Below are 13,950 nucleotides of genomic sequence, written 5' to 3' on the forward strand. Positions count from 1 at the left end.
GGGCTGTTTTGCTGCCAGTGGAACTGGTTCATTGCACAAAGTGGATGGAATAATGGAGGAGGAGGACGACCTCAGAATTCTTCAGCATAAACCATCAAAAACTTGAACACGACTTGGGAGTTACAACAGGACAATGAACCCAAACACGCATCAGAGCTGGTTGTGGAGAATAAAGCAGGCTAACATTAAGCTTAAAACAAGTCCTGACCTCAACCCTATTGAAAATATATGGACGGTGCTTATAAGTCGAGTCCATGCCAAGGAAAAAAAACAAATTTAATTGAACTCTATCAATATTACCATGAAGAGTTGTGAAATATCCAACCAGAATTCTGCCAGAAGCTTGTTCATCTGTATGTATAATTTTGACCCTGTGTTGATTTCAGAAAACCCAAAGAAAATTAAAACACGTGCACCAAATTCTAGTGATTTTTTTTTAATTAAAGCTGTACTGTATGCTGTACATTCTGCCAGAGAAAAAGAACAGTTCAAAGAAATTACTGAAAGCCCAAATATTGCCGTGACATTCATATCCAAGATGACATTCATGTCACTGTATGTAAACTTCTGACCACAACTGTAACTGAAGTCCCAACTTCCAGGATTTAACTAAAGGTTTTTTTTTCTTACCTCCCAAGTAAATTAACAAGAGACAAGCAAATGCTGTGCTAATAGCATTTTATTGTGAGGCTAAGTGGAAGAGGAAAGAAACTCATTTTTAAATCAATAGCATTAATTTGCCATTTGATCCTTATAGCTGAGCAATCTTCTGGTGCAGGACAGCTCTCATGTCCGTGCACTGCAGATTATCTGTAATGGTGGTAAAGAAGTGGCGTGTATTGGCTACCTGTAGGGCATTGCTGCTCTTGGGGTATGCAGTCAGTACAGCTTCATAGTGGGACAGAATATCCAGTGCACACAGAAACAAAGGCTCTGGCTGGCCAGGCATCATCACCTGCATGTGGAGCACATGGCAAAACAGCTGAGTCAGCACAAACAGAACTTCCTGACAGAGATTTCCACTACCCATGATGTGGCTTTTAGGGGAGGTGGTGGTGGATTGGAGTGGCACTTTATTCTTCACAGAGTCTATGGTGCCTCTCATGGCAGTAGCACAGAGCCGACCTACATGTGCCCAGCCCTGGGGAGGCAGCCATCCTATACAGCTGGAGCCACAGAGCAGCTGAAACGTACGCAGCAGGAACACGGACACCTGCAGGTCATGAGCAAATGAACGAAGGTCAAGTAATGGGAGGAAGTCCACATATTCCAGGGAGTATGGTACATGAAGCTTATCTGACTGGAGGAGTTTATGCAACACTTTCAGTAGTCGCTGCCATTCACCAACTGTGCACCAGGGGAGAACCTGAGACACTGCCACCAGCAAGCCTTTACCAAACATGGTTACTTCCTCTGGGTTGAGCAGGTTGAGAGAGAGGGAGTCCAGCATTATTTCCTGAATGTGATCTGAGAGACAACAACATTCAATCCAGGCCATCAAGCCAGTGCCTTGACCATAGTGAGGCAACACCAATCCAGACCACTCCTGCTCAGAGAGCTCAGATACAGCCATGAGAGAGGTTGGCACCTCGTATTTGAAATGCTCTCCCCACACTTCTTTGAGGTGAATGCGGACAGTCCAGTCAAGTTCTTCCACTTTTGCATAAAGCCAAGAAAGTGCCCTGGACCATGTACTAGGAGCTATAGCCACTTCCTTACCAACTGCCTTGCCCACTGTGGTCAGAATGGAGATCAATAGTTCTTTGGATTCAAGAGATAAACCAATATCACCCTCTAGTTGTTGCTCCCAGCACTTACTCCAACTGTTCAAAAGCTGAGCGAGACAGTACAGGAGAGGAAATGGAGAGCAGTTCATTATCCAGTGCACATCATCTGTGGGTACACAGGCCAAAGCTGATTGGAAAAGACGTAAGCACACTTCAAGTCTGCAGGGTTGGGGGTCCGAAAAGGAGAAGTAAGGCAAGACAAAAACATGTACAATGTCCTCTGGGAGGAGGAAGCTTGATTCTTCTGCCCTTTGATTAATAATATTGGACTCCATTAATGCTGACAGGAAACAAAGAAACTGGTCTTCCTCTTGAGGTGAAGAGAGTTTGTTCCACATAGTATCTTGCAGACATTTGCACAACAAGTTGTATTCCTTGTTTCTTGTCCCATACAGGTCCCTGGATGTGCTCTTAAGTCCAGAGAGCTGCTGGAGAATCTGAGCAAGGAGAGTATGAGCACCAAGGTTCGCCACAGCCATGTGGCAGCACCGGTGCATGGTGGCTTCAGGGTTCTGAAAGGCCATGCGAGCCACAGCATTGACGGCTGAGCTCAGGCTGCTGCTTTTTGCTTTACCTTGAATGATGCAATTAAAAGCAAGATTGAGCTCCTTGTCATAGCCTACGGTTACTGAGCTGGGAAGGAAGCCATGCAAACCTTTCTTTGATAAGGTAAGAATTTCAGAAAGGATTGCATTCTTGTCTGGTAAAGACAGCTGGGAAAAGATTTCCACAAGAATATCCTTGAGTTTTTTGCAGTGGGTTACATCAGCATCGCTTTGGCATTTGGATATAAGAGAAGAGACTAAGGCCATGACGAGGTCTTTTTTCTGAAATGCACCTTTGTTTCTCTCAAGGCAGCTTAGCCACTCTGCATCACTGAAAGTCTGGCTCAGTTTGGAGGCAAAAAGCTTAGGAAGATCCTCAAAACCCTTCAGATTATGGTCAATGATTGTTATTGCAACACTTGCTATTTCATTTGATGGACTTTCCGGCACATTAAAAGACGAGGAGGATGAAAGTAAATCTTCTAAAGTTACTTTCAAACTATTTGCCATCTGTCCATTTCCATCCAGGTTCTCAGGCTGGACTTTCAAAGACTTCACAACTCTGCCCAGACTATCTTTGAGACGGATTGCTAAAGCACTCGGGTCATGAGTGGGCATCCTCAATAACCCTCTGTTTTTCCATCCATGTATCATTTCAAGTACTGTGTCCATGGCTTGCATCAGGGTAATTCCACATGGCTTGCTCTGAGCAGGAGTGAGTATCGCAATCAGATCTCTCAGAGACTCACGTATGGCCTGAATAATATCGACCCCTTCCAAAGGATTATTTCTCTTTCGCAGGCTCACTGAGCGGGCAATGTTCTGGAGTTTGACTTCAGCTGGGAGGTCTGTTGCATGGTTCAACAAATAGAAAGTGTACATCATGTCTAGGCAGTTGGAGAGAGCAAAATAACACATCTCGGATGAAGTTATAATATCCTTTACGTCCTTCAGTCCTTGAAATAGGATCGACATTACGCATGTGGTGGACACGTCCAAATCTGGGTCTGGTTTAAATCGTTTTGAAGCTTGTGGTGAGCAGTCTGGGAGGGTCTGTGTGAACTGTACACACTGGGCAGTAAAGATTTGGTCCAGGTTGTCCTTGGTTTCTTTCCTTCCCTTCAACAGCTCCCACCACACCTCTAGCAAGAATTTCACATCAGCCTCTGTGCCGTCCTTAGTAACATGCTTCACTAATCTCTCCAACTCCATGCACTGCTGGACTGATTCGAAGCACTGCAGCAACTCAACGTAGATGCTGAAGAAGTCTAGGGATTTGATCAGTTCAAACAGGACTGTATGACTGATATCAGGGAGGCTGTTCTGAAAGGAAAATAATGGATTTTCCCTCCATCTGATATCAAGATCCTCTCCTTTTTCATTCTCCAAAATTTTGCTCCATAGAATACACAGAATTCTCTTTCTCCAGTGAAGTCTCTCGTGGTTGGTTACACACAACTCTCCACATACTTCAGTGATGGCCTGGATTACAGGGCGTCCAACGTGCTTCCAGTCCTCTTTTCTCAAAACGGACAGAGGCTCCGGCTGGCATAACTGATTTGCCAGCAGAAACCCGCCCTGCAAGACGGCAGTCTTCTCACAGTTCAGCCAGGACTCTGAAGGTGAAACAGACAACATAAGGTAGCTGTTAAAATGGTTTCCCCGTCACAGTTTTAGCCTGCACGTTTTTAGAACAAAGTCATTTTATGCTTCACAATTGCAATGTAAGCCTCATTAATTTGTAGTCTTAATATCTTCTGGATTAATTATTTCACAGGTAATTTGGGTACTGTAGGAAAACAGGTCCAATGACACCAGCATACGGCGTGAACTTCCAAACAAACAGTAGAACAAATACAAAGACTGGATCAGTGTGCATTAGTGCTGATAATGGATGAAAGATTCATTTACCCAATATCATTATTATTATAGTTATTCAGTCAAATTGGAAAATAAATGTTTTTTCTTCACGTCGTCATTAAAAACACAACAGAAAACGGGCCTTTCTTTCACAGCTGACATTTAAAAATTATTCACCAAAGTGAGGCGAAGTTGAGGTTATTATTCACCGATATTCACCGAGTCTGAGGCGGATAACTGTTTTAATATAAATACACAGATGATTATTTCAAAAATTTTTTAAAAATCGTATTAAACATTATTTCAGACTTTAAAAGCAGCATGCAAATGTAATAAAGGTGTGGCGCAGACTTGTCACATAAAATCCTGCTTTTAAATCTCATCTCATCTCATCGATAAAATAAATCACAATTCCACCTTACCTTTGAATAGTTTTAGACCAGACTTCGGAGCATCTTTAGTGCTTTTAGGAACGGCATTTTCTTTCATAATTTGTAATTCTTCCTCACTCAGGGTAGTATCTCACTGGGCTGCGACAGCCCATGACTAGTTGGAGACACAACAATTGCGATAAAAGATGCGAATTAGCGACAATTTTCACTTGGAATCACACTGAATTGATATTCGCATATTTTAACGCAATTGTTGTGTTTCCAACTAGTTGCAGGCTGTCGCAGCCTGACTTTCCCTCGGCAGGCAGGGAAGTCGAGGAAGCCTCACGGAAACTGACTTGACAAGGGTTTGCGACGGCTTTGCGACACTAGCGACGCATTTGCGGCTATTTTGAGAGAAGTTTTTTGAGCATGTTCAAAATTTCAGCGATAAAGGAGCGACACTTTGCGACTCATGCAAGGAAATTGAGAAGCCCAGCGAATGTTTCAAGACACTTTTGAAACTCTCTTGCGAATGACGTTCGCAATTTGTCGCAAGCTGTCGCAGCCCAGTGAGATACTGGCTTTACGGTGACAAAGCCGTAAATGGCCGCCATTTTGCCGAGCCATTCGAGGTGATGATCAAGAAATAGTCTGAATTTCTCAACCAATCGTCACACACGATTTCCTATAATCACCTGCATCTCATCTCATTATCTCTAGCCGCTTTATCCTGTTCTACAGGGTCGCAGGCAAGCTGGAGCCTATCCCAGCTGACTACGGGCGAAAGGCGGGGTACACCCTGGACAAGTCGCCAGGTCATCACAAGGCTGACACATAGACACAGACAACCATTCACACTCACATTCACACCTACGGTCAATTTAGAGTCACCAGTTAACCTAACCTGCATGTCTTTGGACTGTGGGGGAAACCGGAGCACCCGGAGGAAACCCACGCGGACACGGGGAGAACATGCAAACTCCGCACAGAAAGGCCCTCACCGGCCACGGGGCTCGAACCCAGACCTTCTTGCTGTGAAGCGACAGCGCTAACCACTACACCACCGTGCCGCCTAATCACCTGCATGTTTATACTAAATATTATAGAAATATGTATGAGTGTGTGAGGCCCTCCAGGGATAGATTTTAGATCCGCTGATGCTGAACAGGATAGTGTTGAATTACTTATTAACTATGTATGTATGTATGTATGTATGTATGTATGTATGTAAACATTAGTTTTCCAGCACAAAATTAAATGTTACAGAAAAACGTTTGTATGGTCAGTTAAAAAAAATAAATCTTACACAAGAAACCACTTTTCAGAAAAGAACATAATGAAGGCTGCTGGGTTTTGCTGCAAAATTAAGAAACAAGTGTGACAAAGTGTCCACAAGAACTGTGGCTGGTTCTGTAAGATGCTCAGTAAAACCTACAGCTCATTTCCTTATCAAACTGCACTCATTGTACCTGAGACTACTATTTTTTTTTTTTTTAAAGAAAAGGGTCATCTCACACCAAATATTTACTTTATTTCATTTAATTCCTGCTCTATATAGTATTTTTTAATGCAGACACGTTTAATTCCATTTAGTATGAAAGCATCTTTACAGCATTTATTTGAGCTCAGTACTGTTTGTCTGGATGGATGGATGATTGGATGGATGGATGGATGGATGGATGGATGATGGTCCCATTCACACACTGATCTGTTATGCCACCAGTTACAGTTAAAACGTTAAAGCTAGACGGCCTTTCGATTTACAACCCCGATTCCAAAAAAGTTGGGACAAAGTACAAATTGTAAATAAAAACGGAATGCAATAATTTACAAATCTCAAAAACTGATATTGTATTCACAATAGAACATAGACAACATATCAAATTTCAAAAGTGAGACATTTTGAAATTTCATGCCAAATATTGGCTCATTTGAAAGTTCATGACAGCAACACATCTCAAAAAAGTTGGGACAGGGGCAATAAGAGGCTGGAAAAGTTAAAGGTGCAAAAAAGGAACAGCTGGAGGACCAAATTGCAACTCATTAGGTCAACTGGCAATAGGTCATTAACATGACTGGGTATAAAAAGAGCATCTTGGAGTGGCAGTGGCTCTCAGAAGTAAAGATGGGAAGAGGATCACCAATCCCCCTAATTCTGCGCCGACAAATAGTGGAGCAATATCAGAAAGGAGTTCGACAGTGTAAAATTGCAAAGAGTTTGAACATATCATCATCTACAGTGCATAATATCATCAAAAATTCAGAGAATCTGGAAGAATCTCTGTGCGTAAGGGTCAAGGCCGGAAAACCATACTGGGTGCCCGTGATCTTCGGGCCCTTAGACGGCACTGCATCACATACAGGCATGCTTCTGTATTGGAAATCACAAAATGGGCTCAGGAATATTTACAGAGAACATTATCTGTGAACACAATTCACCGTGCCATCCGCCGTTGCCAGCTAAAACTCTATAGTTCAAAGAAGAAGCCGTATCTAAACATGATCCAGAAGCGCAGACGTCTTCTCTGGGCCAAGGCTCATTTAAAATGGACTGTGGCAAAGTGGAAAACTGTTCTGTGGTCAGACGAATCAAAATTTGAAGTTCTTTATGGAAATCAGGGACGCCGTGTCATTCGGACTAAAGAGGAGAAGGACGACCCAAGTTGTTATTGGCGCTCAGTTCAGAAGCCTGCATCTCTGATGGTATGGGGTTGCATTAGTGCGTGTGGCATGGGCAGCTTACACATCTGGAAAGACACCATCAATGCTGAAAGGTGTATCCAGGTTCTAGAGCAACATATGCTCTAGGGGTGTGCAAAATAATCGTCATGACAATGCATCGCGATACTAACTTTCACGATATACTGCATCGATTCTTGACGCCAAATATCGATTATTAATTTTAAAAAATGAATAAATAAAATTGTATGAATGGTTGGCGAACATCAGCTAAAAACAAGTAGAATACAACTTCCAGTCCTGTAGATGTCGCCGTGGAGTTTTTGACGCCCGCTGCCTTCATGCCAGTGGCATTTCCAGCGGCGGGCTACTGCGACCTAGACATTCTGCATAGACATCATATGCGACTGCGACTCTGTTTACAAATCTCGCTGGAACAGCGCGCACGACATGCTTGAGCGCTTTTTAGAGCAACAGCCTGCCATCCACGCTGCACTCCTGTCTGCAGAAATACGTAAATCTGAGAAGGACATGTGCACACTCACCGAGTCTGACATAACTGCTGCGGTACTACAACATGCTAAAAGAAATATGCTTAGTGAGTGTATTGTTTCCTAATTTGAGGATGCTCCACAAACTATAAATGCATAAGGCATTTAAATATAATGTAAAGTAATGTAACAAATAATATAATGATGATGATAATTTAATGCACTGAGTAATATAGTATATATATTTTGATATTTATTATTGCCTTGTCCTCCCATACTGCAGGTGCTGCAAAGAAATTGAAAACTGCTGCTATTAGTTTTCTTTTATTATTTTTAGTTTTATAAATCCTATGGAATTTTTGTCATTAGTGTGTCCACTTGTTAAGTATGGAAACAGTAATATTCATTTTAATGGCAACTACCTCCAAAGTCGTTTCAATAAATTCAGTTATGAACTGAGTTGCTCTGAGTTATGCATCAATTGGAGACACTATCCAGATCGTACACAGCCACTGGTAATTATGCTCTTTTTTTTTTTTTTACATTTTCACTGAAGTATGTTGAATATATCGCAATGCATCGCAATAATTCAAGAATCGTGATGCATCGTGATAGTATCGCATCGTAGCATGTGAATCGTGATTCGAATTGAATCGTGACTTCTTTGCCAATACCCACCCCTAATATGCTCCCATCCAGATGACGTCTCTTTCAGGGAAGACCTTGCATTTTCCAACATGACAATGCCAAACCACATACTGCATCAATTACAGCATCATGGCTGCATAGAAGAAGGGTCCGGGTACTGAACTGGCCAGCCTGCAGTCCAGATCTTTCACCCATAGAAAACATTTGGCGCATCATAAAACGGAAGATACGACAAAAAAGACCTAAGACAGTTGAGCAACTAGAATCCTACATTAGACAAGAATGGGTTAACATTCCTATCCCTAAACTTGAGCAACTTGTCTCCTCAGTCCCCAGACGTTTACAGACTGTTGTAAAGAGAAAAGGGGATGTCTCACAGTGGGAAACATGGCCTTGTCCCAACTTTTTTGAGATGTGTTGTCATGAAATTTAAAATCACCTAATTGTTCTCTTTAAATGATACATTTTCTCAGTTTAAACATTTGATATGTCATCTATGTTCTATTCTGAATAAAATATGGAATTTTGAAACTTCCACATCATTGCATTCTGTTATTATTTACAATTTGTACTTTGTCCCAACTTTTTTGGAATCGGGGTTGTAATAAAATCGGTGAAATTGAGTTCCCTCTGAAATGTGGTCATTGTGATACATGTTTATTTCTGTAATTTCTCACACAACATCAGGCCATTCTGTGGCTGGGAAGTTATTTAATTTGAGGGGATTCCCGAGCAAATAATGTACATGAAATCGCTCGCTTTGCGCAGTCAAGCAGACAAAGGAAGTTCGTGTGCGCATGCGCAGGTTTACCACCATCATCATCATCATCTTTTTTTGGGTTTTACACCAGCTGGTATCCACAGTGTTGCATTACTGCCATCTACAGGTTTACCTTTGACTGTGCACTGACAATTACATCATTCTGTCACTAAACGAATGGCTGATCACACCGAGCTGCTCGCTGACCGCCGATATTTATTAGTTTGGTCCTGCGTTTCCTTTCCTTCGCAACATAACGTCTTTTCTTCTCACTTTCTGTTACTGTAGTCGGTCTTTCACGTTTCATTCGCACACCCACGTCCTCCATTTTTCTCTCCGGTTTCAAATTTGTATCCCACAATGTCTTGCACGAACAGGGAAAGCCCACCAAGTGATGCATGACGTACCCTGTGTCCAAAATCGCTCCCTACTCACTATATAGGGTACTATATAGTGAGGACGCCATTTTGTAGTGCTGTCCGAAACCTTTGTGAGGATTATTTACACCCTATGTAGTGCAAAGTATCCTCCAATGCATTATGAAAAGTAGTGCACAACGATGGTCACTAACCAAAGCAATATATCCCATCATGCACTGCGGTCATGCTGAAAGAATTCAAATTAAAAGTCTCAAACTGATTGGCTGGCAAGCGGGTCCGTATCCTACGGCACGGACCCCAGTTATGGACCCCGGTTACTGACCTCTGGCGACTCACTTGTTCACAACAACAACAAACATAGTAGATTTTTTGTCAACATTTATCTTTTTTTTAATAAGATTTATTTATAAGATTATCAAAAATCTTACAAATTTCTGCCAGCATTTCTCAGGAGAATAGCATTAATTTTACAGCATGGATAGCGATAACGACAGTGTTCACAGTGAAAGCGAGTTTTACTACCCTGAGGAAGAAGAAATAAAAGAAAACATTTCAGGAGAAAGCTAAAAACCTCTAACTTGCTAACGCCGAGCAAAAACATGGCTGAATCCTGAATGACTCAATTTTGTATAAATAGGGGACTACATAGGCGGCAAAATGTAGTTTTTTTTCCTGCCATGGAAGTGCGCTTGCATACTGAGCAGGAAGCCATTTGCATTACAGCCGTGAATGAGGATTCAAAATAGCATTAATTTTACAGCATGGATAGCGATAACGACAGTGTTCACAGTGAAAGCAAGTTTTACTACCCTGAGGAAGAAGAAATAAAAGAAAACATTTCAGGAGAAAGCTAAAAACCTCTAACTGTTGCTAACGCCGAGCAAAAACATGGCTGAATCCTGAATGACTCAATTTTGTATAAATAGGGGACTACGTAGGCAGCAAAATGTAGTTTTTTCCTGCCATTGAAGTGCACTTGTATACCGAGGAGGAAGCCATTTGCATTACAGCCGTGAGGACCCTTTTCACGTGACGTCACGACAAACGCGGCCGCCATTTTGGACATGTACTACCAGTAGTTTACCACAGCCAACATTGAGGAACGGCAGCAAAGAAAGTGTTTATTTTCAGCAAGACTTCCATCATGCCACTATATTGTTGTGCACCTGGATGTAGTAACCATCAACAAACAAGGCAAGGTTTATCATTTTATCAGATCCCGGTAGATGCTGACCGACGGAGAAGATGGATAGCGGCATACCAACGCTTGTGTAGTGACCACTTTGTTGGAGGTAAGATGAATAAAATTAGCCAGAAAAGGCATTACATTGCTGTTAACATTCCATTCTAGTTTACTGTAATTATGATCTGGCAGCTATTTACACCGGATCCAGTGTAAATAGATGCCGGAGCCAACGTCCGAGGTTCCGGAGCGCGCTAGCTTGCGGCCGGCCGGAGCGCGCTCCGGCAAGCTCGGACGTTGACTCCGGCAGCTATTTACACTGGATCCGGTGTAAATAGCTGCCAGATCATAATTACAGTAAACTAGTAAATACAGTTTTCTGCATCTCGCTCCTTTTTCTTTTATGTTTGTCGCCTTCCTCGCATTCAAACCGATTCGAGCCGAAGTCCACTACATGTCCAAAATGGCGGTCGCGTTTACGAAGGTCACGTGACTGAAAAGGGTCTATAATGAGGATTCAAAATGGCAGCTCGGTTTTCCCTTTCGGGCGCTCTCGTTTTCTGTTAGAATTTGGTAAAGAAAAAAATAAATATATTATTTACCAGCTTAAGGTCGGTCCGTATGGTGAAATACCGTGACCGAGGTCTTGAAAGTACTGACCGAGGCCTTCTGGGCCAAGGTCACGGTATTTCACCATACAGACCTTCCAGCTGGTAAATAATATACATGTATTTATTATTTTGAAAACCAACCAGCCGACTGATCTGGCACATTTTAATTCTGCGACAGTAATGACGTAAACACCAGCATGACGGACTAGTGTTCGAAAGTGTTTTTTGATTTTACCAATGAGCTCACCATATAGTCCTTTATATAGTAATTCCCTGTATAGTGAGTAGGGAGTAGTGAACGAGCGAGCGATTTCAAACACAGGAGTAGTATCTTGAAATGGGTCATGGTGAAGCAGGAAAAAACAGCGGTGAATTTAGGGCCACGTGGTTCTAAATTCATTAATTATTCTGTTTAAAAAAAACTAATAAAATTGGAAGTCTGTGATTCACATTCAGTAGCTTTCAGTCCACTAAACAAAAATAACTGGGTGTCAGGGAAAATTCTTTCTAGGACTTACAGTTGGAAAATCTGACAGGCAGTACAGCTTTAACAAACTAATATATGGGTTGTTTTACAATCAGGGTACAAAGTTTGTGTCACAGGGGTCCAAAATTCAAATTAAAAAAAAAACCTATCAAATCTGCACTTTTGGAAATTAATACACATATGAACATAGGCATGTGTAATAGTTTGTATTATAACAAGATTAACCTCCTAAGGCCCAAGCTGTTTTTTTACATGCATTTTTTATTTCTCTTTGCTATTTGGGCTTATTAGAACCTGATTAGAATAAAAACTAAGCATCATCTTTTGATAAGATGTACTTTTAGAGAAAAAGTATGTCCACATATGTGGATTCTTGTTCCGAATTTCTAAAAAGTGCTGTCCACGCATGTGACCGCTAAGCCCTAGGAGGTTAATGGTAGCTTTAAGCAGGGCTGGGAGAAACAAATGAAGTGATTCTCGGAGAGGACTTTTTTTTTTTTTGACAATTCAGAATCCACTACTTCCATAGTGCTTTTAAATATAAGCTGTAAGCTTTGTGTTAGTTGTCTCTAATGCTGCTTTTCCACTACAAATGCGGCTCAGTTGGGCTGAGCCGTGCCGTGCTGAGTCGAGCTGAGCGGGGCTGTTGGAGTTGCATTTCGACTACAACCGCGCTGAACCGTGCTGGCTGGAAGTGGGTGGACACATTGGGTGGAGTTAGCGAAAGTGGGTGGACGTCACGTGATGTCGTTAATCAGCACAAACAGTGACATCAGTGAGCTTTTAAGCGGTAGTCTCACGACCCGAATAGTAAACAATAAACATGGAGGACATGGAGTTGTTAGTGTTGCTGGTCTTGGTGCTGTGGCTTGTTGTCGCCAACAGATACTGGCAAGAGCGTATAAATGAGGCGAGGCGCATAAGGCTTCAGAAATTCTCGTAATTCGTAATTCTCCTCCTTCCGGGTTTACGGTGTTTACAGATCCCAGCGTGCTCGCGGGGCGTGTGTGGGCATGTGAGGACACTCCTCCTCACCAATCAGTGCACAGGGGAGTGTCTCCTCACGCCCCTAGCCTCACTCAGCTCGGTTTGGCTCGCTTCAGCCCCACTCCAAAACTGTGCGAGTTTTAGGGGCTAAGCAGGGCTGAAGCGAGCTGAGTCGTGCTGGTTTTTGGTAGTCGAAACGCGAGCCGTGTCGGGCTGAAGCGAGCTGAAAAAGGGTAGTGGAAAAGGGCCATAATATTTATGTCCCAATATCTTGACCACATTTTAGGATGAAAACAATCATTTTAGATATGTTATTTTATATTGAAAAATTAGCTGTCTCGGAGAGGACATTTTTTTTTTTACACAATTACATACTAAATTGGTCAAAATAGTCTGAAAACTTACTGGCATTCAACATTAAAACTTAACTATGTTTCCAATGATATGGAACCAAATATGTGTTTTATGGTATAAAGAATGATGTAAGTGCATCCCTTTTGGAGCTACCTGTGGTCAAAAAAGCACTTTTTCTAAAGGACACGAGTAATTTTGCTAAATATGACATATATTGCCATACATTCACCAAAAATAATGTTATCAGCAAATTTTTTTTTTGCATGGTAAATAGAGCTATCACAGGGCTACAATAAACAACCAAGTTTATTTAGTCAAGCCTTTTGATATTGAAGAGAATAAGTGTTAAATGTGATTTTTAGCTTGCGTACCCTGATTGTAAAACAACCCTTATGATTAATTGTGTAGGTCGTGAATATAATGAATAAATAATATCACAGATTCAGAACGGACTGAGATGAGAAAATGCATGAAATATGAATAAAAATTAATACTGTATTACCTTGGTCCGTCATTGCTGAGCTTGGAATTATTTTTATAATAAAAAAAAATCAGACTAAAGGGCTCATGTGTTTATTCTTTGCAGATTATCTGACACAGTATGATTTGACTGCAGTGTAAATAAAACACTACGATATTTAAACTATCCCTGTGAGACACAGAGACTATCAGAGTTTAAGTGTGGAAAACGAACACTTGCTTTATTCACCACTCCAGTTCTGACACGCTGACTGAGCACAGAGTTTTGTACAATACTTCCGCATCAACGAGTGCAGCGAAGAGAAACCTACAGGAGCAAATCCG

At 41.7% G+C, this 13,950-nt stretch overlaps 1 protein-coding gene across 1 annotated transcript; it reads right to left on the reverse strand.

Moving 5' to 3' along the window:
• Positions 1-661: 661 nt before the first annotated feature.
• gemin4 (gem (nuclear organelle) associated protein 4) lies at positions 662-13,868 on the reverse strand. Its single transcript, XM_060898068.1, has 2 exons — positions 13,649-13,868; positions 662-3,948 (listed from the first exon to the last, which is right to left on the reverse strand). The coding sequence occupies exons 1-2, from the start codon at positions 13,659-13,661 to the stop codon at positions 752-754; spliced, it is 3,210 nt and encodes a 1,069-aa protein (XP_060754051.1). The 5' UTR covers positions 13,662-13,868; the 3' UTR covers positions 662-751.
• Between the last annotated feature and the right edge of the window lie 82 nt (positions 13,869-13,950).

Source organism: Neoarius graeffei, chromosome 17, assembly GCF_027579695.1.
Source record: "Neoarius graeffei isolate fNeoGra1 chromosome 17, fNeoGra1.pri, whole genome shotgun sequence".
Taxonomy (NCBI): domain Eukaryota; kingdom Metazoa; phylum Chordata; class Actinopteri; order Siluriformes; family Ariidae; genus Neoarius; species Neoarius graeffei.